The 26,664-nt window shown below is 38.5% G+C and overlaps 1 protein-coding gene across 1 annotated transcript in view; it reads right to left on the reverse strand.

The window, feature by feature from the left end:
- Positions 1-26,664, reverse strand: part of MIB1 (MIB E3 ubiquitin protein ligase 1) — a 96,394-nt gene that overhangs the window by 64,218 nt on the left and 5,512 nt on the right. The window contains exons 2-6 of the mRNA XM_070361832.1: positions 13,598-13,769; positions 11,662-11,791; positions 4,923-5,027; positions 3,563-3,629; positions 2,043-2,247 (exon numbers count right to left, since the gene is read on the reverse strand). Coding sequence (XP_070217933.1) covers positions 2,043-2,247; positions 3,563-3,629; positions 4,923-5,027; positions 11,662-11,791; positions 13,598-13,769 — 679 coding nt within the window. The remainder of the gene's footprint in view (positions 1-2,042; positions 2,248-3,562; positions 3,630-4,922; positions 5,028-11,661; positions 11,792-13,597; positions 13,770-26,664) is intronic.

Genomic DNA, 26,664 nt, shown 5'->3' on the forward strand with positions numbered 1-26,664 from the left:
CTTTGATACTGAACTTGACTAACCAGGGATTAATTTGAATGAATTTAAAAATAAATTTGTGTCTCACCCCAAAAAAGAAGAAGGTCATGTGAAGACACAGGGACTCTCACCCCAAAAAAGAAGAAGGTCATGTGAAGACACAGGGAATCTCACCCCAAAAAAGAAGAAGGTCATGTGAAGACACAGGGAATCTCACCCCAAAAAAGAAGGTCATGTGAAGACAAAGGGACAGACAGACTCCCAGGGGACAAGGCCAAGTGACAGAGGCAGAGAAACAAGTGACGCACTGGCCAGCCAAGGAACACCAAGGGTTACAGCCACGTCAGAAGCCAGGAAAGAGGCACAGGACAGACTCTCCTCAGTCTCCACAAGGACTCAGTCTTGCCAACACCTTGACTCTTAGCCTCTGGGATTGTCAAAGAAGAAACTTCTGCTGTTTTAAGCCACTCTGTGGTAATTTGTGGCAATTCTAGGAAACGAATGCACCATCTAAACAATAATAGGTCTTCTGATCCATAAACATGAAACATCTTTCCATTCATTTAGGTCTTTAATTTATTTAATAATGTTTTATAGTCTTCAGTGTACACATCTTGTACTTACTGGGCTAAATTTATTCTTAAGTATTTTATTCTTTGATGCTATTATAAACAGAATTGTTTTCTTATTTTCATTTTCAGGTTGTTCTTTGTAGTGTAGAGAAATACACTTTTTATATTATTTTTCTATATTAATATTATATTCCCATGACTATGCTGAATTCATTTATTACTTCTAACAGTTTTTTTTGTTGATTCCTTAGATTTTTCTATGCACGAGATCACATCACATGTGAACAGAGGTGGCTTAAATTCTTCTTTCTCTTTCTTCTCCCTCTTGTTTCTTTTTCTTGCTTAACTGCCACAGCTTGACCCTCTAGGACAAGATGGAATAAAAGCAGGGAGAGCAGACATTCTGGTTTTGTTCCTGATCTTAAAGGAGAAAGCATTCAGTCTTTTACCACTGAGGATGCTGGATGCTGTTCACTGTAGGATTTCAGAGATGCCCTTTATCAGGCTGAAGAATTTCCCTTCTTTTCTTAGTTTATTTAGTATTTTTACCATGAAGGATATTGGATTTTGTCAAATGTTTTTTGTGCATCTCTTGATATGATCACGTATATTCTTCAGATCTGAACACAATTAGAGCTAATTCTATACTTTGGTTAGCAATTTGTTTATTTTTCTTATTCTATATATAAACCCTCCCCTAAAGAAACTTGGAGAGTTAGTTTAAGTACATGGCAGTAATAAAGATTTGACAATTAACTATTATTTTTTCTCTAAAATACTATAAACATATTAGTAAACTGGATACATTTTGGCCCCTAGGGATAAAAAAATAAAAGGCACAGGCCCAAGTCTCCAAGAAACCTGAAACCTAGAGATCAAATAAATAACCATTTTAGTGGATAACAGGAGGCTTAAACAGACAAATATTGTATGCATGTACCAGGGAGGGTAGCTGGAGAGAGGAGGCAGGCATATATTCAGTATTTACAGAGGCAGAGGAGTTATCCAGAGAAGAGGAAGACAAGGAGCGTGGAAGGATGGTGTGTAAGGAAGGTTACAGAAATGACTAAATGCACACAGTGCTGTGTTGCTGATACCGATGAGTGTGTGGCAAGGTAGAGCTGTGTCACCATGAGACAACACGAGACAGGGACCAGAGGAGTTCACTGTTATTACCCTATTCATTCAGGGTAGATTGATACAGTCCACCAGGAACAGACAACTTTTTAGCTACACTTGGACACAATACTGATACAATGTATTCTGCTCACTAAAGGGAGAAAAAAGTGCACAGAATATTCTCACACACACACACACAGTTCTTACTTGCTTCCTTCCACTTTACCAAGGTATTCTGGGTTTTCTTCTACTACTGAAGAGTTAGCTGTAAGAAGTCTTTGTGATGTCACATTATTTGCTTTTTGTAGGCTCAGAGTTCCTCTGTAGACAAATTTCACTTGCCATTACTGAAAATTAAGAAATACAACCAACCTATTGCCGCTTGGATACTGTACTACAATGTCATGATCTTCATCAATGCCACAAACTGTTCCAGTTGTAGTCAAGGTCTCAAACATGCCATCAGTCCATCCGCCATGACCGTGCTGCAAAGACTGTACAATTTCAAGGTCGAGATCTATGTTGACCAGGTCACCAATCTGCAGTCCACCAGGATTCCTGTTGCCATTCTGCTCACCTGTAATTGCAGAGGGAGGTGACCAAGGACAAGGAAAACAACAGCAACAACAGGCAACTGCACTGTTTTAAATTAAAAAAAAAAAAAGCCCCAGACAGTTGAGTTTCAGTTACTATCTAATCTTAAAACGTTTTGAGAATAAAATGTGAGTATAAAAATCTAGAATTATACAGCCTTAAAAAAGAAAGAAAAGAAAACAAACAGACTCAAAAGAAGAAATAAAGTAATGATTTATAACAATGACTGAAGAGGAGCAGCATCTACAGATGACAAGACACTGACTATCAGAACACAAAGCTCTGGGCATTGGTAATATTCACCTTTCTGCCTGGATGACCTGTTGAAGAGTCGGAATAGCTAACTAAAGAATATGAAAGAGACTCCTGGAATTTTGTTTTCTCTGAAGTGCTTACTATTATTATTTACCAAATGGTTTTTGTGACTTTTGCCTCAAGAGAATTTTTAAATATTTTAAAAGCCCATTTCCAAGATTATTTTCAAAGCTACTTCCGGGACAAAGGATGCATGATCATCAAACACTATGCTGAGGGATCCTAAATGTGTATGTTGATTCTACACTTTTCTTGTAAAGCCCAAATACAAAAGAAGAATGTTTCTGAATGCAAGAGAGATGATCTCATCTCTCATCAAAACCGTAAGATTTTCTTCCATATTCTCCTTTTTTCTAAAAAATTAAGGTATGCTGCAAGAAAACAGCACTTTGGGGCAATAAGGGAAAACAAATGATTTGAAAAGAACACAGAGTTCACACCAAAACAGCTAAATCAGAAGAGCCTAAAGGCTTAATCGGAAGAATGTGGCAAATGTTCATTGTAGCAACAATGAAGAATCTATAAAATGAAAGTAGTTTTGGTTTTCTTGTTCTTTATTTTAATCATACATTATATTTATCATATTATCTTAATCTTGGAGCTGTTATATTTTCAAAGGAATTAAATTCTAAGGAATTTATAAATATTAAATTGTTAGGTCTTATTCTCAGCAGTGTAAGTATGTATAAGTATGGTAATACAACACAAAATTTTTCAACAAGCTCATGATTAAAACAAAAAAGTTTCATACAGTATTGGTATGCCCTATAAATGATGTATCAATTTAGCAAGACATGACAACTCTTTCAGAGACTAAATAAATCATTAAAAAGGAACAAATGCTTTTAAAACCAAACATAACCAAGAGCGTGCCTTTAAAAATCTTTAATGATAACTAATTTTCTTAAAGCCCAGTTGAAACGCTTTTCTGATTCCATGAACTCTGACCCATTATTTAGAAACGTTCTCGTCTGCTAACTCACCTAGCACAGGACAATGATCTCTGTAGAAAGAACCTCCTTTAGCATCCTGGACACACTTCAGATCAGACTACAAAGAAAAGAAACCAAAAAAATCACCCTTGAAAGCTTCAAGTATAGCTCAACACCTACAATAGGCAAAAATGTTCATTCAGAACATATCCTCAGCAGAAGTAGCTCCGGGTTAATAATCACACTAAACACTGCTTTCATAAACACCCATCAACAACTATAAACTTGATCTTCAGATATGTCATACTTTAAGCTTTCCTTTATAGTTCAAAATTAAAATGTCTGGATCTTTACCACTGAAATATTTTCAAAAATACATGTTGGAAAAAAAGAACTAAAACAAAAATCTTGTATTTAAAAAGTACATAATACATTCCATTTAAAATATATTCCATTCTTTTACCAAAAAGAGGTCAACTCATTTGATCTTTCTAATCAATTTTATGAGATATACAAGGTAGGCATTGACTCATTTTATATATATATATTGGAGAAGGAAATGGCAACCCACTCCAGTATTCTTGCCTGGAGAATCCCAGGGATGGGGGAGCCTGGTGGGCTGCTGTCTATGGGGTCGCATAGAGTCGGACACAACTGAAGTGACTTAGTGTATATGTATATATATATATATATGCACACACATATATATATGTATAAAGTGACCAATATATACTTACTATATTAAGGAAATGAGCTCCTTTACACACACACACACACACACACACACAATCCAACTCTCTGTTAGTTACAGCCTCCTTTGCCACTGGATTTCACATTTAGTTCAATCCTAGCCAAAGAGTCATGGGTCAAGCTGTTTTAATATGGTACTTTAACCTAGCAATTCCACTTCTAGGAATCTATCTTAAGAAAATATACCCATAAATGTACAAAGACATATGCACAAGGATGTGTGTCACTGAAACAGTGCTTGCAACAATGAAAAACAAAAACAAAAAACCAACCCAGACACCCATCAACAGAAATATCATAAACAATGGCATAACCATACAAGGAGTGCTACTCAGCCATCAAAAAAGAATGAGAATCAACCAATATATAAATACTACTCCTTAAGCACTTGAGTAATGTTTCTAGGTCAGTCATGTTCAATTATCAACAGTATACTTTAAAAATACAGGGAAAAAACGCCTTAAAAATAATGTTAACACCTATTATATTAAATTCTCACTTTACAGATGTTCCTTCCTACTGCATACTCATGATTCAGATGGCTGTATTATGATAAAAGGAAATGACACAACAAAAAATGAAAGATTACAATAAGGGCTATTTTTAATTTCCTTTCTTTCACCCATCCAATATTTTCATCTTTTATGGTTCTTACACTTACCATGCCCTCAAAGCCAACTCTGTACAGGTTCTTAGCACCATTATCCCAGAGAACGTAGGCTGCGCTATGTGGGCTTGATGCACTCCAGTCTTGGATCTCTGTTACCTAAGGGAAATTTTTGAGGGAAAAAAAAATCTTTAAGAAGAGAGAAAAGGCTGATTCTTTTAATTATATTTAAATCTTTAAAATTACTTCAGTTACAATCCTGTGTAACAGGATCATGAAAAACACTTACTTGCCAAATATATGTCACTTCTAACATATAGTTGAATTACAGATATTTTTCCAGAATATTATAAGGTTATTTCTAAAAGCACTATAGAAACTTTATTTATTTATTTATTTTTGGCCATGCTGCATGGCTTGCAGTATTTCAGTTTACTGGACCAGGAATTGAACCTGGGGCCAGAGCAGTGAGAGACAGCATGGAGTCCTAACTACTGGATCACGAGGGAAGTCCCTAAAACTACAGCAGAAATTTTATATTGAGAGGCTTAGTGATTACAGTGATGGATTATCAGCAAACACATAATTCAATTCAAAATTTAAAATCTGTACTCTTAAAGGGTTCCTTCTAACAGCAGTGTTATTCTTTTAAACCTATTTTTTGATACAAAATGTAAAATCTTTGACCAAATACCTAGAACAATTTAAGATAACCCAGCTCTCTGGTTAGCTGAACGCGGATGAGCACAGGCTCAAAGGTCGTGTTTAAAGAAGGCCTGAGAGATCTGGTTCCTCCAGCAGTGCCCCTCAGCTGCCCTGAAAAGCAGGCCATCCAAGCTAAAACGCCCCGACTACAACAGAAACCCAGACACCACCTCCAGGCCCCACATGCCACCAGACCAGATGGATTCTTTAGAGCAGTCAATATTTAACAAAAAAACAAAAACTGGAGTTGCCATTGATCTAGGGCGAAGAATCAACTACACAAAAACGACACACAGTGCGCACTGAACTTGGGGTTTTCAAGTGACCCAGTCTACAGCCCAGACTGGGAGGCTGTACATGGCAACTCAGGACTCTCCATCTGGACACTTACCAACCACCCTTCATAGTTTCTCAGAATGCCAGGCTGATACTGAGCGTAATCTTTAAGGTATGCCCTTAAAACCAAACTACTATTTCAAATAAGACACATAATGACCGCTTCATTTTCACCCTGTGCTAAAGAAACAATTTTGCATGCCACGTATTTTACAGTGCTTTTGTGAGATAAAACGTGTTTATACTTAGGACTTAATTAAATACTTGAATAATATTTCAAAGCATTAGTAAATAAGTATTCTTTCTAATTTTAAAATAAATTATATGTTATAAAAATCTAACACAAACTTTAAAAATAATTAAAAAATGAAACGAACATTAGACTAAGAAAAAGAAAACTACCAGTACTTTGAGTCCCCTGCGTGCCCCTCATCAACGCCACCCGCTGCCTCCTAGCAGAGGTAACTAGCATCCTGACTGTGGAGTCCCCTGCGTGCCCCTCATCAACACCACCCGCTGCCTCCTAGCAGAGGTAACTAGCATCCTGACTGTGAGTCCCCTGCGTGCCTCTCATCGACGCCACCCGCTGCCTCCTAGCAGAGGTAACTAGCGTCCTGACTGTGGAGTCCCCTGCGTGCCTCTCATCAACGCCACCCGCTGCCTCCTAGCAGAGGTAACTAACATCCTGACTGTGAGTCCCCTGCGTGCCTCTCATCGATGCCACCCGCTGCCTCCTAGCAGAGGTAACTAGCATCCTGACTGTGGGGTCCGCCGCTGCCATGCTGCTTTATGATTTTCACAAGTAACCACTGAATAATCTCCAAAAGCAAGAGTTTCTAACATTCTCAAGTGAAACATGCAATTGGTAGGGAAGAAAATCGCTTTTGATTATAATACAGTCAGATTCTATTTCATTTATTTTTACAAATGCAGTGCTAGATGAAATAAGCCTGTGCTTTTATGAGAGGGACAAAAAAGCATTTGATCAACTTTTAAAAAACAAATTTTGTTTAAATCGAATTCATCCTAAATTTCAAATTACTTGGAACATAAGCAAGTTCATTACTCAAACTGTGAATCACTAAATGAAATCACTTCATTTGTTAATGTGATTCAGTTTATCAAGGAGGAAATAAAGTGGAAAGCATAGGAAAATAACTTCATTAATTTCTTACTTTCGATTCTGATTAATAAATATGTGTGGAATGGCTACTAAAACCATTAGGTAGAAGGTCGCTGAGAAATTCTGTAAAGATCAAACTGACAAGATGTGCACTGATCAATCTTAACACCACTAATAGGATAATCAAGACTTTATAGGCCTTCTTCATGTGCGATCTAAGTACACACACCAGAAGTGAGGTACTCTTGCCAAAATAAACTTGACCCTGAATCTACTCATTTCTCTACATCTAACAAGTTATAAGAAATACAACAGTTAGAAGAACACGTTAAACAATACCATAAAGAATCAATCAGAAAAATACAAAGATTTCTTCAACAAATAAATGGCAGTTTTTAAAACACTGATAAATTCTTAAGTTGGATGTTGGGTGCACAGGTATTTGTTATATTATGCTTTCCATTCTGGTGTATGTTTGAAATTCTCCATAATAATGTTTTTTAAAAAGAAGAAAATATATCTAGTGTATGTGTATGACGCAATTAACATATATTTAAAGCATGTGTAAAATGAAAACAGTCTTGAAATACTAACACAGATAGTTAAGACCATACTACACATTTCTATGCTATCCTTACATCATGTCTGTCAAAGCCTGCACTTGACCTGCTTATTTTTGTGTTAACGCTGTTGTCACCATGCAAAACACCATGGTACATGCAGGCATTTGACAGGCCATAGACGGTATCAGTACTAATACAACATCACCCAATTTGGTATCTATCCCTTAATATGGCTCAAACTAACCCTACAGTTGAGAACACAGAGTAATGAGAATGGGGAATCTTGAACCCCAAGGAAAAAAGATAAGAATACACTACCACCTTCACGTGGGTTACACCAGGTTTGTGTGGGTTACACCAGAGGACTGGGAGAGAGAGGCGCCAGCCATGAAGGAAAAGGGGGAATTAAAAACTTTATTCATTCACACACAGGGTCAGAAAGAGTCAGACAAAAATTATATTCCATTTCAAACATGTGCTTAAATAATGTTACCCTGAAGACTTCCTATTACATTAAGTTCCCTCACTCAGAGTCATATGTGCAAGATGGTTTCATTTATTTTTCTTTTTGTTCCTAAAATGTAACAAGTATTAAATCAACAAACCAAAAATGTAATACTGATGACTCAAAGCTTCAAAATTGCTACTCTGTATTTCACCTAAGAAGTGTCAATATAACACAAATCCCGAAAAGTGCCATTTACGTGGCTTCAGGCTTTAGCAGCAACTGCTTTTGAAAAGGTGATGAAAAACAGTTTTTTTTAACCCTCTGACCACATAATTAAGTGTGAGGAAGAATATAAAGCTAAACCACTTTACAGAATGAAAGTATTAAAAAATTTACTTCTCATGCACTCTTTCAAAAAACATTAATAGGACATGTACTCCAACAAAAGGAAGAGTAACTAAGGAAGATGATGTAATGGGATACAGAAAACACAAGATCCAGCCAGGAGAGAGACAAAGGCATCCATCAGAGGCTGCCAAGATGCCTGCTGGGTACCAGGTGTCAAGGGCAATCTGACTGCAGCCACGGGACTCACGGGCCAGACATGCTGAAGGCTTTCATTACCAAGATGTCCACTGCCATCATATCACTTTATCGACCTAAGGACACACTGCCTGAGTGAGCCGGACCCAAATTCTCAACTGAACTTGGCTTATTGGACTATGTAATGATGAGGTTCCCACTCTCCCCTGCATTCCCCCATTCCCTGCCACCTAAACCAGCCGAGGTTTCTCATCCCACTCAACAGAATATTCTGCTTTGCCTTATTCCTAAAACTTTGAGGTGTATCATGGTAAGCTTGGAAGCAAACAACACATGCCCTCTGACTACATTCCTGTTCAGTGTACAGCACGCGGTCCATACTTCTGCCCTTCCTGGTGTCCTGACCGTGCTGAGCCCCGTGTTTTCCAGGACCTACTAATGACCGTGTCTACTGACTACCCCAGAAAGACTCTTACAAGCTCCCAGGGATGTCATTATCCAGAGACTAAATTCAGTTTATCTTCTCCCTAGAAGCTTTCGTCTAAAAGCACAATTCTGCTCTGTCTTTACAAAGGCTAGATTTCTGCTTGCTACTTGGTTTCTCAAAAACTTAAATCCTAAATGTTGTAATACAGAGCACTAAGTCATACAGTAATAAAGACAAACAAGGGAATAATGACAGGAAGAATTAGTTACCTCGCAGGGCTTTGCAGCTGGGAAAGAGTAAACAGAAGGCTTTTACAGGTATTCGTAACACTCTTTTTTAATCCGTAGAGTAGGAATAAAATTTACCTTTTAAAATTTCACTACTATTCTTCAAGCTTCAACATATGTTTTATACACCCCATGTGACACAGGATTGCAGTAAACAACTGCAGAAGCTGTTTACTGCACAAAAGGCCTTGCCAAAGAGGAAAGCAGAGGGTTACATCCAGCCTGAGTTCCACTCACCAAGACCCTCTGCGTTGGGACAAGGCTGTTCCTGTGCCCACCCCCCAAGGGATACCTCTGCTCTGCCACTGGCTTGCCAAGCATGCCCCCATAGCACTCCATTCAGCCACAGATGGTGTCTTCCCCAAACTCACACTGGTCTGTGGTCTAGTGTTGCTTCTAGAAACGTGCTTCTCCTTATGGTTGCCCAGGGTGCGGGTGGGGAGGGGAGATGAGGGATAGTTAGGGAGTTTGGAATGGACATGTACACTCTGCTGTATTTCAAACAGATAACCAACATGGACCTGCTGTATAGCACAGCACAGGGAACTCTGCTCAATGTTATGTGGCAGCCTGGATGGGAAGAGAATTTGGAGGAGAATGGACACATGTATATATATGGCTGAGTCCCTCTGCCGTCCACCTGAAACTTTCACAACATTGTTAACTGACTATACCCTAATACAAAAAAAGAAAGAAAGAAAGAAAGAAATGTGCTTCTCAAACTTTAACGTGCACTTGAGTGACTTCGGTATCTTATTAACATGAAGATTCTAATTTGGAAAGTCCAGGAGGAAGGTGACCTATTACCTAGCATGCCTGTAACAAGCTGTCAGGTGACACTAATGCTGCTGGTCACAGAACTTAGATTTGAATTCTGGCTCTCCATCTCCTCTAATGAGAACACAGGCCTCCCAAGAGTAGGAGCCTCGTCTTTTCTGTTTATTCCTACAACCTTCACGCCTGGAACAGAATCCTGCACCTAATTCAGTTCACTTCAGTCACTCAGTCATGTCCGACTCTTTGCGACCCCATGAACCGCAGCACGCCAGGCCTCCCTGTCCGTCATCAAAGCCCGGAGTTCACCCAAACTCATGTCCATCGAGTCGGTGATGCCATCCAGCCATCTCATCCTCTGTCGTCCCCTTCTCCTCCTGCCCCCAATCCCTCCCAGCATCAGAGTCTTTTCCAATGAGTCAACTCCTCTCATGAGGTGGCCAAAGTATTGGAGTTTCAGCTTTAGCATCAGTCCTTCCAGTGAACACCCGGGACTGATCTCTTTTAGAATGGACTGGTTGGATCTCCTTGCAGTCCTGCACCTATGTGGTCAGTAAGTATTTACTGAAGTTTTTCTTAAAAAGCATTGCTTCCTAATAAAAATCAAAGTACTTAAAAGATAAAAGACTAAATTATTTGTCTGACTTCCAAACGTTAAACATTAGACCTTATCATTTAAAAATGAAATCAATACAGCAATACTCTGAATTTGGAAAACATTTTATTTGACAAATGTTTAAAAATCTTAAATTCAAAAGAATTTACATAGCATCAAGTAGTACAAGAGGCCTTCAAGTCCCTAGGAAGAATTCCTCAGATGACACAGACTTTAAAGTCATCATTCCTTAATGCTAAGAACAATATTTTACAGAAGGTAACAGTGGAACAGGGACTGATGCTGAAGTCTCAAAGGGAAATGCTATTAATTTCAGTACACCAAGCAAAACACCCAGAACACACATTCAGGATTTGAAAACACATTCAGTACACCGAGCAAAACACCCAGAACATACGTTCAGGATTTGCTGACTGATCAACGACTGCATCATCAGCAAAAGCAACACGAAATCCAAAATAAGCAAAACCAACAACCCACTTACCCTGATATCTCTGGTTATCCCACCCCATTAAAGAGACTACAAAATTCCCTTCAGAATAACTGCCGTAATTGACCCCCAGACCACTCTACCTATGATCTCTCAGAAACGCATCTGTGAGGGAATGGAACATAAAGCAAGTAAATTCACATGAAATGTTAATAACAAGAAAGCCTAGAGCATGAGATACTGCTTAAGGAGGACTGGCCCAAAAAGGATGTTCGGAAAGGCATTCTGGACAGCAAAACAGCAACGTGAAACCTAAAGGAGGAAAAGAAAACCTTCTACCCACCAATCTTCTCACTGAACACCAACGTGTACAGCAGAGAGGGAACAATCGTTTTTCTTCCCAGGGGAAAAAAATAAAAAGTTTAAGAAACTGTTATTGGCCTTAAAGAAAATGGGCCACGAAATTCAATTACAGTAGTTTTAACATCTACTGAATATACAGTATTCGAGAATAACATGACGGATCAGAAACAACCTTTACCTTTCCCCTGCGTCCATTCCCTCCGTCCTGATCTTCCCACTGCCAGTCCACTCCTCGTACCACTCTGGCACCTGCGAAGATCCCTCGGGCCGTGATCTTCTTCGATTTTCTACGAGACTCTAACAGAACCCTAAAAGAAGATTATCTATTTTCAATTTTATATAAAAATAAAATTGGTAATGGGTGGCAATTTATTTTTTAAAATAACGACTATATAAAAGGTTATTTTGAAAATACAAAAGATTTTTCTTTGCTCTGGTTAACACCATAAAAGTAACAGGAATACTTTCCACATTCCCTAAGGTATGCTGATGAAGACATTAGTAGTTGGAATAATAACAACAGTTTATACTCACTTAGCTTTTCCTATACATAAAAACAGAGATATAAACTCTGTTACCCACCTTAAGATAAAGGTACTATTTATTACATTACTCATTTTACAAAAAGTCCCAAAGAGGTAAGCATCCATAACTTGCCCAAGGTCACAAAAGTTAAACTGGAATGGAATCAACACATGAATCCAGTCTGACCACTGCAGGGTATCACTGCAACTCTTCACTACTTTAGAGATGGCCTATACAAAACCCAACAACTGCCAGGCACACACTGCAAACGAGGGCCTGAGAGAGACAGCACCACGGCAATGGCAAATGACGAATGGCACTCGACCTTGGGCAGAGGAAGACAATAAGGAGTGGTAGGGACTTTGGTGAGTGCCAGAGGACGCTTTGTCTAAAGGGGACAGATGCTCCTGGGCTTCAGCCAGCTGCTGCCAGGAACAAATGCAGGCCCTGCGGTGACAGCCTGGGTGGAGGGGGAGTTAGAATTCATAAAGTGATCTTTCTGTGAAATCACCTTTCACAGAAAGTCACCTTTCACAGGTTTTACAAGGTAAGTAATTGCTCAAAAATTGAGAGCAAGTCAAGCAAAATACACCTGTGGCCTGGATCTGATCTACACCAAACTGTCTCTAAAGCAGTGTACACCTACAAAAGACTACGGACCTTGAAAGAGACTGTACATGCAGCTACCTAGACAAGCATGGTTCTCCAAAGCCTTCCATCCCTTATTTTCCTACAGCTTTCTCATTCCTAAAGAATCAAACAGAACTGGGATTTTTAAATTCTACTTTCATCTCACTATTCATTTTCAAAATGTCTTTACTACACTCCAACTTTAAAAACTGTAAGCAAAAGACAAAACTAAACAATTTGCAGAAAATGACTCAACAAATGGCAGGGCCAGGATTTGAACCAGGACAGTATGACACAAAAATCCATCTTTCTATTACTCCTGTTGCCGCCTCCCTTCACCGACTTGACTCGTTTCTCTGCATTAGTCACAGCTCCCTGAGAATACTCCATCAGCGAAACCTCTGCACCCACTCACACTCAACACTCCTCTCTTTGCTCCTAAGACACTTTTTATGTATCTGTATATACAGTCCGAAACATCACATGATAATCACTGCTGATCAATGACAATCCCTTAACCTGTAAACTGCTTTAAGAATAACATGCCCTGTTTATCTTCAGATTTACCCAAGTACAGTCTTAAAGCTCTATAGTCTGAATAAATGTCTCTTGATTCCGTAACTGTGCCCTAGTGTTCACAGGATAGAATGCATATGGAGAAAACCATCAGCCTTCCTTGGGCCACCCTTGCACATCCAAACACTGAGCAGGGCCACGTCTCTATACAAGAGAACAAACAGCCCCGATTATCCTGGAAAAACGCACCTAGCTCCGCTGCACCAGTTCTCTTCTTGTCTGTGGTGGCCCTGGTGGTGGCCCCATCTAGCCTGGTATCTGCTACTTCCTACTAAACCAGCTGTCAGAAGCTATTTCCTAATCCTATTTTTAAGGCTGAATGGTACAAAAAATGTAACAGAGACAAAGAATCGCAATTGGAAAAGAAAAATTGATTCCCATACCGCTCACTCCCTGGTGTGGTAATTCTATAAAAGCGATGCCTTAAATGATGTTTATCTCCATGATAACAAACGGTGCACAAGTCGTAATTTGTACACTCCGCACACTTCCACCGAATGCCAATGATAGGCTGCTGGCGGCAGGTATCACACATGGTTCCATCATGCTTGATGCCTGTTAAAACAGAGATGCATGCTGACATTAATTTCAAGTACTGTTTATTTGAACAGTATTCCCTGAGGGAAAAAATAGGAACACAGCATTTTACAAAATAGCTCAATAAAGCAAGAAACAATATTTCAAATGAACCATATACGGTTTCAAGATAACAGCAAATATTCTAAAGAGTACAAATTACAGACTAAACCTTTTCTATTCCTTCTTTTGTCATTAGTAAGAACACTTCTCAGTAGCACTTTCCTTGCTCTCATCCAAACCTGAAACTTACATTCAATCCAGAGAGAGAAGGAAAAATTCTTTATCATCAAGGAGATGTTTCAGACTTCAAACACATTAAAAACTTTTTGAGCAACACAAACCTATTCTCCAGGTAAATAATTCCAAAGAAGAAGACAGTTTTATTCTCATAATACCAGAAACAGTCAATTAACTTAAGCTTTTATCCCTAGGTAATGACAACTTTTTGCTTCCCAGTTTAATGGGAAATAACATAGCTGAGTTTGTTGTTGTTGTTTCCTTAAGGAAAAAGAAGTAATAAATGCTAGAAAAAGAAAACAAGCACTTGGTAAAACAACCTCCACCAAAAATACCACTACTGACACTGTATGGTACGAAGACGAGGGAATACTGCTCCTTTACTATTCTGTTACACTAAGATCACTTGTTCACGTAAATTAAAACCAGGGGTTTTTTAAACAATGTGTGGCCTGTGAACATCAGTGTCACTACTTTATGACATGCTGTGTGGTCACGCCCGATGCTGACACCCTCCTACATCAAATTCTGGCTCTGTCAATAATAGCTTTCTCTGTGTCCACAAAAGTCATTTTAACTAAAATATTTACATGTAAAACTACAGTATTTATTTCAAAACACACAGTGGAGAAGGAGGGGAAGTACGGTGAGCTGAGATGAAACAAGACTGCTCATTTGAAGTTGGGTAACAGTTAACACGGGGGTTCATTATACTCTCTGTTCTGTATAAATTTAGAAAAATTTCCAATAATTAAATTAAAAATGAGTCCTATTAGTTCTCAGAACCTCATTCCCTTTGGAGGAAGTGATATGATCTTTAAAGGAAAGGTATGTTCTAAGAATAAAATGAGAATGTGCAGAATACGCAAGAACTATAACACAAAAGTAGTACCGCTGTAACTAAACAAGAACTCATACACTACTGCTACTTCCCGGAAAAGAGAAAAACCCTACTGAACTCTTGTCTATATCCAAGTTTAAAATCTCTATAAGGATGGTAACCAGATTCTAAATTAAATGCCTACGCTGAGATGGTTAAGATGTAAAAGCGAGGGAGGGATGGGGTGGGGAGAAATGAACACTGGAAGGAATGAGCCCTCACTAGGGAACCGAACTAGCCATCACCACTCTGAACTCAGACTACCTAGTCTCTGAGAAATCAATTCCTGTTGTTTACAAATCCCCCAGTCTGTGATAGATTGTTATGGCAGCCCAAGCAGACCAGGACAATATGGAAAGAGAGATTGTGAAGCTGAAGTGATATAACAGAGGTAAACATACTTAGAAAGGCATTTAGAGTAAAAAGGCAAATATAAGGAATTAGACTGCACTTAACCTTAATAGAGATATATTAAATGTACTAGTCAACCAATTCTAATTTAATGATCAAAGCTGCCATATATCCTTGGCAAATATAGCAATACTCTATACAAAAATTAAAGAACAAATTTCTCAATTTCCCAGAGACTACATATGGAGAATAATCAATTAATTCATGTGTGGATGACCTTCATTTTAGCAAATTACCCACCCTCTCCATGCACTAATTACTATTTTATCTCTGGTTTTTCCCCAAAGCTCATAGCTTCCCTGAGCTGTACCTATCCCCTGGGTTCCTTTCATTGTGTTCACTCCACGATAGCAACAGAGGGCACACCTGCCATTCGAGACAGACCTACTCAAGGGTAGCTCATCCGGCCCTTCCCATTCTAGCCTACTTAATTCTGACTGCCTCAATCATGGAAGTGATCATCTGCCACAGGCTCAAAGGAGATTAGACTCCAGCTTAACAGACTGTAAACTAAAATTAAAAACCAAATTTATGGCTGCACAACTCAGAGCTACCAGCATTCACTGGTACTGCACGCTTTAGTGTTTTTAGAATATAAATCAGAAAGCCAAATGCAATTTGCATCTATTCTTCCTTTTGGGGTGTATAAATGTGTACAGAGAAAGGATTTGTTTGGTGTTTTTCAATCATATGAAGAGGGTTGTTTTTTTTTTTTCCCCTAAGTAGCAAGGAATCCATAATCTGGCTAATCACAAGGGTTACTAAGAGTCTGCTATATTTTGATTTAAACCAATATATAACCTTTCCTTAAAGTGTTCATTTTGAAAACATAATTTTGTAAATATTCTTGTAATTATTATCTCCCAACACAAATAGCAAAAGTCTACAGAGTTAAGAAAGAAATTATCCTGGCTCACATTAAGATTTTAAGGTAAATTTTAAAACCTATCAACAAAGACTTTGAACAACTGTCATATCTGATGCAAGGCTACTAAAGCGAATTTTAAATTTTCATAAAAATCGCACTTTTTAATAATGGCAAAAATCACTATATGAGCAGTTTTTTAATTCATCATTTTAATACTGAAATACAGATATACACCTGATTTAAGATTTTATATCAGTTACATTCCTAGAAAACTGAGTGTATACTTAAAATGGAGGAAAGGTGTAACAGATTATTTTCTAAAGAAAATCTCACCAACTATATCCACCCCAAGTGCTCCTCTGACAACAGGACAATGAATAACAAGTGACCATCAATAGGCAGGTCTGTTTTCCTCCCCCCCTGAACCAGAGGGGACATTTGCCTTGGTTAACAGAAGGTGGCGAAAGTGACACTGCATGATTTCTGTGCCATTTGTCTGTCCATGTGTCTCTCTCTCCCCGTTTCAAGATTCATGGCGCCCACCGCCCCCACTGTGCCATGTCATGGGCACTCTCTCATACTAAGTCTGGCTACCTGAAGCTGCCACAGAGAGGTGGAAAGACATGCCCAAGGAAGCCTGGCTGGGCCAGCCCCTCCACTGTTGACTCTTCTCCCTGAAGCCCCAGACAACGGCGGAACAGAGGCAGGCCATTCCCCACTAAGCCTCGAGCACACAAATATCTTCCACAATACAAAGTTTTGGGCTATTTGTTATGCAACCATTGCAACTAAAACAAAGCAAGTTAAAAATAAGATACAATCTTTGTTATAGTTCTCTGGAGTACAGTGTAGCAAAAATAAGGATAATGAGCTAAATATGAAAAAAGGAAATCATAAAAGTGCTAGAAAAAATAGTTGAACAGCATCTTTTATAATCTTGAGTAAAGTCTAAGCATGACACAAAATGTAGAAGTCACACACATAACCATGTAAGCACACCCATACAGAAAGTGTACAAACGGAGAAAACCAAGCCACTCCTCCCAACTGCACACAGTGGGTCGAGGCAGCACAGATGAGGAAGGGGAGGGCGCTTCCACATTTGTTTGCTGTTTGTACACTTTTGAATTATTTATTTTTTGGTTTTTAAATTAATTGGTAGATAATTACAATATTGTGGTGATTTTTGCCATACACCGATATGAATAAGCCACGGGTGTACATGTGTCCCCCATCCTGAACCCCGCTCCCACCTCCCTCCCCAACCCAATCCCTCTGGGTTGTCTCAGCACACCGGCTTTGAGTGCCCTGCTTCGTGCATCGAACTTGCACTGGTCATCTATTTTACATATGGTAATATACACGTTTCAATGCTATTCTCTCAAATCATCCCACATATAATGATTGTGCCTTCTCCCCCATAGTCCAGAAGTCTGTTCTTTACATCGGTGTCTCTTCTGCTGCCTTGCATATAGGATCATCATTATAAATTTATCGTCTTTATAAATTCCATATATATGCATGAATATATTGTATTGGTGTTTCTCTGACTTACTTCACTCTGTATAAGAGGCTCATTTCATCCACTCATTCAAACTGACTCAGCCCCATGCATTCCTTTTTATAGCTGAGTAACAGTCTATAGTGTTTATGTGCCAAAACTTCCTTATCCATTCATCTGCCTACGGACATCTAGGTTGTTTCCATGTCCTAGCTACTGTAAACAGTGCAGCAATGTACATGGGGGTACATGGGTCTCTTTCTTCTAGTTTCCTCGGTGTCTATGCCCAGCAGTGGGATTGCTGGGTCATATGGCAGTTCTATTTCCAGTTTTTTAAGCAATCTCCACACTGTTCTCCACAGTGGCTAAACCAGTTTGCATTCCCACCAACAGTGTAAAAGGGTTCCTTTTCTCCACACCCTCTCCAGCATTTACTGTTTGTAGACTTCTTGATGGTAGCCATTCTGACCAGCGTAAGATGATACCTCATTGTGGTTTCGATTTGCATTTCTCTAATAATGAGCAATGTTGAGCATCTTTTCATGTGTTTATTAGCCATCTGTACATCTTTTTTGGAGAAGTGTCTGTTTATTATAATTTCATAACTTTAAAAAGGAAGTACAAGAGATACCAACTTTATCTTCCTGAATCAGCACACATTACAAATAACACATCCATGTATGTGAAGATGGTGTCAAGAAAGCCAGTCAGGTGGATACTGTTGCGAGGGAAACAGAAATTGATACAGTATCTACAGAGAAGGTACCTGCAAAATGTTTTAAATGCTTTTTAAAGATTTTGACCCCGCCTTGAAAATTTTAAAAAGGTACACCCAGTGATACCAAATTTTTTGTAGTAAATAAAAATTTAACATAACTGATGTTGAAAATATGAGACAATTTATGCATCAACTAAGGTAATCCATAAAGGAAAATTCTCTGTGGTTATTAAACTACATTGCAGAAGAAACATTACTGAGATGGTAAACAATATTATTATTTTATAAAGTAGTTTGCTAAGAATTACAATACAGCACTTTGGTAAATAAATTGTATGTATAACACATATGCACAGAAAAATTAGAAAGATAACCCCCAAAATGTGCTTGATGGGATTCATTCCCCTTTGTGGTTTTTCAAGTTTTCTACACTCAGTGTATATTAATTGTAGGAAGCAGCTGGGTAAGAAGGGGCATTTAATATGCAGTATAAGCATCAGAAATGCTGGTATATGTCCCTTACAATTAAAATAAAAGCTGAAAATAAAAATACGAGGAACTCCAATGATTTATAGAAACCAACTTTCAAATTGTTACGTTAGCAATGTGGTACCTAACAACTCAAAGTTTTTTTCTTTTAACCCATAGCCTAACCTAGTTATTCCATGCTTATGAAAATAAAATGCATACCTAACACGTACACTCCTTAATCTGTCTTAACTCAGGAAAACACCAGGACCCAAAACTGCATAATATCAAAGAGCAGTGACAGTAAATGTCCACACAACAGTTACATTTCTGAACAAGGTCTAAGATAGGTCTCCTATGCCATCACAAAAAGCCAAGCATACTAAACAAACTGGCCCCACACACACTGAGAGGCACACCCTAAACTACTGGCCCAGCTCTTCAAAGCAGTGTGGACTGATGAGAGCCAAAGGGAAAACGTATCACCACCTGACCAAAAAAAGACAAGTCCAGGTTTCAGCTAGTCCCCTACTTACATATTTTTCATCTCTAAGTGCATTTTCCACACGTACAAGGATAACATTCATCAGCTCATAATCTGAGTATACACTTTCTTTAAATGGAACCATTTAAACACACAATGATAACTGGTTAAAAACAAAACACCCTCCTACAATTCATGGTTTTAAGAATACTTCAAGAAAACCATTAACGTACACAAAAGCACATCCAAATCCTTTTTTGGTTCCCACAGTTCAAATGCCAACAAAGCTACCGAACAGCTGTGAAACTGACCAATGCTGAGAACTGGAGAAAGTCAACAAAGCAGCTGCTCCAACACCAAAATGAGCAGGAGAGAATTTTTAATGACAATGCAATGAATTGACTTTAAAACAAAAGTTGATATTTAAAGAAAACATTAAAAAGGAGAAAGAGCCTTAAATGAGAAGGCCAACATTTTAGTAACCTCTTACTGTGGTAGCTTTTTTGTTTGCCCTTACTTCATCCACCCAATTCATTCTCACCTAAAACTGTCCTCTTCCATTCAAAATCTCAGCCCTAGCAAGAGTTATTCCTTAAAATTTCCCTTTCTTGAAATTTAATTCCTTAACTAACCCCATTAGTGTTTTTTCTCCTTATAGAATACCACATCACCCTAGAGAGTAACGCTCTTTCCCTTTGCTAAGCTTTATGAAGACATCTGCCACTGTTAAATGAACCACCTGATGATAGCTTTTGACTCATTCTAATATTTAAATGACCATCTGCTCTACATTTAATGACATCTCGCCTAAATTCAGTAACTTAGAGAATTTACATAGCTTAAGTCTTTTTGTTGGCTAATTTTATGAAAACGGTAAAACATGCTAATTGAAATCAATAACCACAAGTTCTTAAAAGAGGCAAGGAAAACAGTTCAAATCCACAAAGCATTGATTTAAGTAAACTGCTAAATTTCTAGAGAGAAAAGATGATCGAAATAGAGAAGTTTCTCACTATAAGCAGTTCATTATGTGAAGCAAGAGTAAATAATGTAAATGTTCATTAACAAGAGAGTGCAGACATATATGAGGTATATAATGGAGTATCTAAAATGAACCTTTAAGAGCCACACAATTCGACATGGATGAACTCTTCAACCATAATGCTCCATTTTAAAATTATACAAGAATACAAAAATGTTGATTGTTTACAGATATATACAACATAGCATAAATGTAAAGAAATCCATAGGAACTACTAATTTCTACACAGTGGTAGCAGAATTTCTACAGAGTGGTTACTTTATGAGAGGAAGGGAATGAAATTGGGAAGAAGTACAGTGTTCATATCTTAAATACTGTGTAATAAACTTTTAAAATAAAAGATAAGCATTCCTAGACTAGTACAGTGCCTAGTTAACCCTCTACCTTTTTGCCCTAATTAAAAGATTTCACCTAACAGTAAGAAGTAATATACAAGCCATCAACCTGTGTTTAAACGCAATTACTTATTGTGGCGTAACTATTTGCTGATGTAACTCAACTAACCAGGAATTCCTATTTCTGATTTATGGATTCACTTAATTTTAAGCCAAATCAGGGTGACAAAAAGTTTACAGAGATTAAAGAGGGTTAACCAACTAGAATATGCATCTTATCCTCCCTGAACCATCAAAGTACTTATTGTTTAGAAACTGACTGAAATGTAATTAAAATTCCTGATGAGGGTGAGGCCTTTGTGACCTGCCAGCTGCTTGGTATACTCCACATTCCTTACTCTTGAGAAACAGTAAATTAGTGAAAATAAGATTATTATTAATACTAATTACTACTTAAATCAGTACACCAAGCTAGGTGCTTCACATATATCACATAACCTTCCCAACAATATTAAAAGGTAGGCATTATTATTCTCAATTATAGATGAAGAAATTGAGGATATGTGGGCTCAAATTCAAACCATGTGAGTCTGATTACAAAGCTTGGCCTCTTATGCTCTTGACTCCACCTGGGTTTTTTCTTTACTTAGCTCTGATTTTGTTTGAAGAATAATTACATATCTAGGGCATCATGTTTCTCATTTAACATACTACACTCAAAATAAAAGCTATTGAATCCCATTCTAATAACCAAATAAATCTCAGAGAGATACATTTTAAAAACTGAAAAGATTGTCTGCGTGCCTGACTCTGCAACCCCATGGACTCCTCTCACCAGGCTCCTCTGTCCAAGGGATTCTCCAGGCAAGAACACTGGAGTGGGTTGCCAAGCCCTTCTCCAGGGGATCTTCCCCATCCAGGAACTGAACTTTTGTCACTGAGGTCTCCTGCATTGGCAGGCAGGTTCTTTACCACTAGTGCCCCTTGGGAAAATGAAAAAATTATCTATTTCTTAGTTAATTTCAATAGTGTAGTAGAGTGAAACACCATCGACTTCCAACCAACTCTTATTTTGAGTTAAGGAGATGTCTTTGAAAGTGTCTCACTCAAAATCTACGATTCTCTCATCTTTTCTGTTGGACAAGTTATTCTCTCATCTATTTTTTCTACTCTACTTTATTAAAAGCTTGCATAACAATCATGCCTCACACAATTCAAACAAAAGAAACAAGGTATCAAACTAGGCACACAACTAGCAATTTCAGTAATATATTTGCTATCTATTTTAGCACTTGTTACACAAGAGTAGAAAATGAAATGAAACAAAAATGAGAACTTCATCCACTTTTTTCCCTCCTAACAGATAAAACTTCATTATTTCATTTTAGAAGCAAAACATCTACGTAACTTTACCTACTCCAACTTCATTTGACAGATGAAGAATTAAAGTTTAGAGAGATTAATGTTATAAAGTATGGGGGGTGGGGGAGAACTGACAAGCCTGGATGTGAACCTCAACCATCAACCAATTACTTATGAAATCTTGGGCAAACTTGTTCATTTCCCATAGCCTGTTTTCTCATCGGTAAAATGAAGGCTATCAAATAACACTTTTATGAGGACTAAATGAGATAAAGTATGTAAAAAGCTTGGCATAATTTCTGACACATGATGCAAGTCCGGTAAATGTCTGATCCTCTAGTTAACAAGTCCACATGAGGAAACAGAGAATGAACAAACACCTTAACTTCCCTACTAACCCGGTGCATTTTCCACTGTTCCATGAAGAGAGGCTGGCAAAGGGAGGTAAGCAAGGCACCATAATGTAAAACATCACAATCCCAAGCTTTCACGATTTATTATTACTACTAGCCCTACAAAACCCACTCCAGTGTTCTTGCCTGGAGAATCCCAGGGATGGGGGAGCCTGGTGGGCTGCCGTCTATGGGGTCGCACAGAGTCAGACATGACTGAAGCGACTCAGCAGTAGCAGCAGCAGCCCTGCAAAACTCCCAAAGTCCAAATAATGATTTTTTTAATATCAGAAGTTTCCACCCCATTTCTTGCTTTTTTAGGAACAAAATTATCATCAAGACAATAAACCCACGCCTGGGAGAAAGCCATATACTCTTATCATGAGTGTGCATAGAGAATATAAACTAATCCTAACCACAGCAAGCATCTACTAAAGTAAATATACTCCCAAAGTCACTCCAAGCCAGGAGTGAGTGTCTGGACTACCTGCTACGTTCCATTATCTCCTCCATTAGTTTAAACCCCACCTTATCTTAGTTGTGTTCTACAAGTTCATTTAAAAGCTGGTTGTTTAGAATTCAGGATCATTTTCCCTCAGAAATGAACTTGTAAAGATAACTTAGATACCAGACTATTTCATAAGAACCTATTTACACAGAGCTAATCTATGGGAAAAAGATCAAATTGTTTCTGTGTTCCTAGTTCAGTCCGAGGAGGTGGTTTATTGTAATGCAAACATCCCAGTTTAAAAGGGGGTGGGGGGCAAGCTAAACTGGCCACGGGGACATCTGAAAGTATATGAGCAAAGAAATAGGCTTAGGAGAATGAGCAATGTTCTAAAAGAGCCATTTTCCCACAGATACTTCACATGCTTAAGCTCTTGTCTGGTGACTCAGTACAACAGTCTCCAAAGTGAGGTACATGACCCAGGAAATACAAAAGAATGTGCTATGAAATGGAAGAGACAGGCTCACAATCTCTTATCTATTCCAAAATCCCAAAATTCTCAAGTTGTTTGTAAATGAGCAGCAAACTGAGTGGTAAATCCTGATCTGAATGAACAAAAGGCTATGTTGTTGTTTTTTTGTTCAGTCAGTCACTCAGTTGTGTCCGACTCTTTGCGACGCCATGGACTCCAGCATGCCAGGCTTCCCTGTCCTTCACCATCTTCTGGAGGTTGCTCAAATTCACGTCCATTGAGTCAGTGATGCCATCCAACCATTTCATCCTCTGTCGTCCCCTTTCTCCTCCTGCCTTCAATCTTTCTCAACATCATGGTCTTTTCTAATGAGTCGGCTCTTCACATCAGGAGCTTCAGCTTCAGCATCAGCCCTTCCAATGCATATTCAGAAAAAACCAGTAGCTTTGACTATATAGACCTCTGTCAGCAAAGTGATGTCTTTGCTTTTCAATACGCTGTCTAGGTTTGTCATAGCTTTCCTTCCTAGGAGCATCTTTTAATTTCATGGCTGCAGTCACCATCCACAGTGATTCTGGAGCCCAAGAAAATAAAATCTGCCACTGTTTTCACTTTTTCCCCTTCTATTTGCCATGTAATGATGGGACCAGATGCCATGATCTTAGTTTCCTGAATGCTGAGTTTTAAGCCAGATTTTTCACTCTCCTCTTCCAACCTCATCAAGAGGCTCTTAAGTTCCTCTTCACTTTCTGCCATTTGAGTCATATCATCTGCATATCTGAGGTTGTTGAAATTTCTCCCAGCAATCTTGATTTCCAGCTTGTGATTCATTCAGCCCAGCATTCTGCATGATGTACTTTGCATATAAGTTAAATAAGCAGGGTGACAATATACAGACTTAATGTACTCCTTTTCCCAAATTTGAACCAATCTATTGTTCCATGTACAGCTCTAACTGTTGTTTCTTGAACCACACACAGGTTTCTCAGGAGGCAGGTAAGGTGGTCTGATATTCCCATCTCTAAGAATTTTCCACAGGTTGTCATGATCCACACAGTCAAAGGCTTCGGTGTATTCAGTGAAGCAGATGTTTTTCCCTTAGTATAATTATTCATACGCTTTCTGCAGAAATACTGGTGTATCTGATATGACAGGTGCTGCTCTGAACCTGGAAGTGGGTGATATGTATGCTGTGGAATACCATATTACAGCTCTAAATTCCAAAAGTTTATAAACTCAGTCCCAAGCATTCTGAAAAAGGGTATGGACTTCCATTAAAACGTTCACATTTACTATTTTCTAAAAATCTAAGAATTAAATTAGGTTAGTAATTATACATTACTCAGCTGATACTAGAACCCTCAGTGCGTCACTAAAAAACAAAAAAAAATCATACAACACACACAATACAAGGTGTAGTGAGGATGGGTGGGAGTTTGACAGCTGAGGGTCTAACAATGTCGCTCACTTCTGGCACACTAAGACATAGCTAGGCAGACTTGCAGAATACATCTTAATGATATGAAACCACACGTTGATTATCTTGAGATAAAGTGCTTAAAGTTTCTTTTTTTTCCTACAAAATAAGAGTAAGTATTCCCAAATTGCACACCTTTTCTAGAATGAAAAGTGGTTGCTAACAGTATGCTTCCTAGAAGATACATATATTTTTTAATTATACCATTTAATCTGTCCCTCCAGGTAAAGGTGATGTCTGACAAGAAATAAGAAAATAAATGCAGTCTAAAGGGAACTAGAGTAAGCAAGGTGAAAAGTGACATCTGAAGATACTTCCCTCATTATGTGGTCTTTAGTGCTGAAACACTGTGTGTCACCAATAAACTCTAATATCTGCATCCATAAAAGAAAATCATTTTATTTCATCTTAAATTCAGTGGATTCTGAATTCATTTATTCAAAATATAAAAATGAAACACCTTCCAATTCGTTTGTAAGAAATGATCAGGATCAGAAAAGATGGAAAACTACCAGCTAAATTTCAATAAAAATGTTTACTTAACTGGTAAATGAAATAGAAACATAAGACTGACTTAGGTAAACACACTGCATTAATCAGGGTCCAGTCAGCAGACAGGAAACCACGCAAATCCACCACTTCTAAAAATGGGAAAACAATGAAAAAACAGGATTATTTAAATGTAAGAGGCTTAAAGGAGGGGTCCCATAGGGCTGGATTACATGTTACATGTGGGATACATGTAAACCATTAATGTCCAACCATAGTGTTACATTAAGTTAATCAAACAACCATATCACAGACTAGAACAATTTATCTCAGTTTTCTAGTCAACTTTCCCTCAGGAAAAGTGGTACAAATGGTGATCATTTCTGAACTACTATAAACAGAAGAGAGGATGATGAGGAAAAGCAATGAATTAACTGAGTTTTCGTCCCTATAATCTGCCATTCACCAGCTTTGGGACTGAACAAGTTTCTTCATCTCTCCAAGCGTGAGTTTCTTTTTATCTGTGTTAGGAATCCACCTGTACATCTAATGAGTCCAAAGCTCTTTGAGAAGAGCGATTTATTCAGAAAATACTCATCCAGAGCTATGGTTTTGATAGAAAATGGAGATACAAGGAACAAACACACACACATTCCTTCCCCCCCAACTAATCATCTCATGCAAAAGACAATTACAACCAGCATCCCTGGAGCAGCAGAAAGGAGCACAGGGAACACTGCAATCACACTGTCTAGCAATTAAAGGTGGAGGAGAGAACCTGTGGGAGGCTACCTGGAGACACATCCAAAAAGAAATATCTAATCTAACCACAGAGATAAGCCTGTAGTTTGATGGCTCTGTTGGTAAAGAATCTGCCTATAATGCAAGAGACCTGGGTTTGATCCTGGAGAAGGAAATGGCAACCCACTCCAGTATTCTTGCCTAGGGAAATCTCATGGACACAGGAGCCTGGCAGGCCACACAGTCCATGGGGTTGTAAGAATTGGAAAATCCCAGGGACGGAGGAGCCTGGTAGGCTGCAGTCCATGGGGTCACTAAAAGCCGGGCACGACTGAGCGACTTTACTTTCACTTTTCACTTTCATGCATTGGAGAAGGAAATGGCAACCCACTCCAGTATTCTTGCCTGGAGAATCCCAGGGACAGGGAGCCTAGTGGGCTGCCGTCTATGGGGTCACACAGAGTTGGACACGACTGAAGTGACAGCAGCAGCAGCAGGAACTAAACCACCACCATATATTAAGACAGCATTACAGGTGACTTCCCTG

Source organism: Bos mutus, chromosome 24, assembly GCF_027580195.1.
Source record: "Bos mutus isolate GX-2022 chromosome 24, NWIPB_WYAK_1.1, whole genome shotgun sequence".
Taxonomy (NCBI): Eukaryota; Metazoa; Chordata; class Mammalia; order Artiodactyla; family Bovidae; genus Bos; species Bos mutus.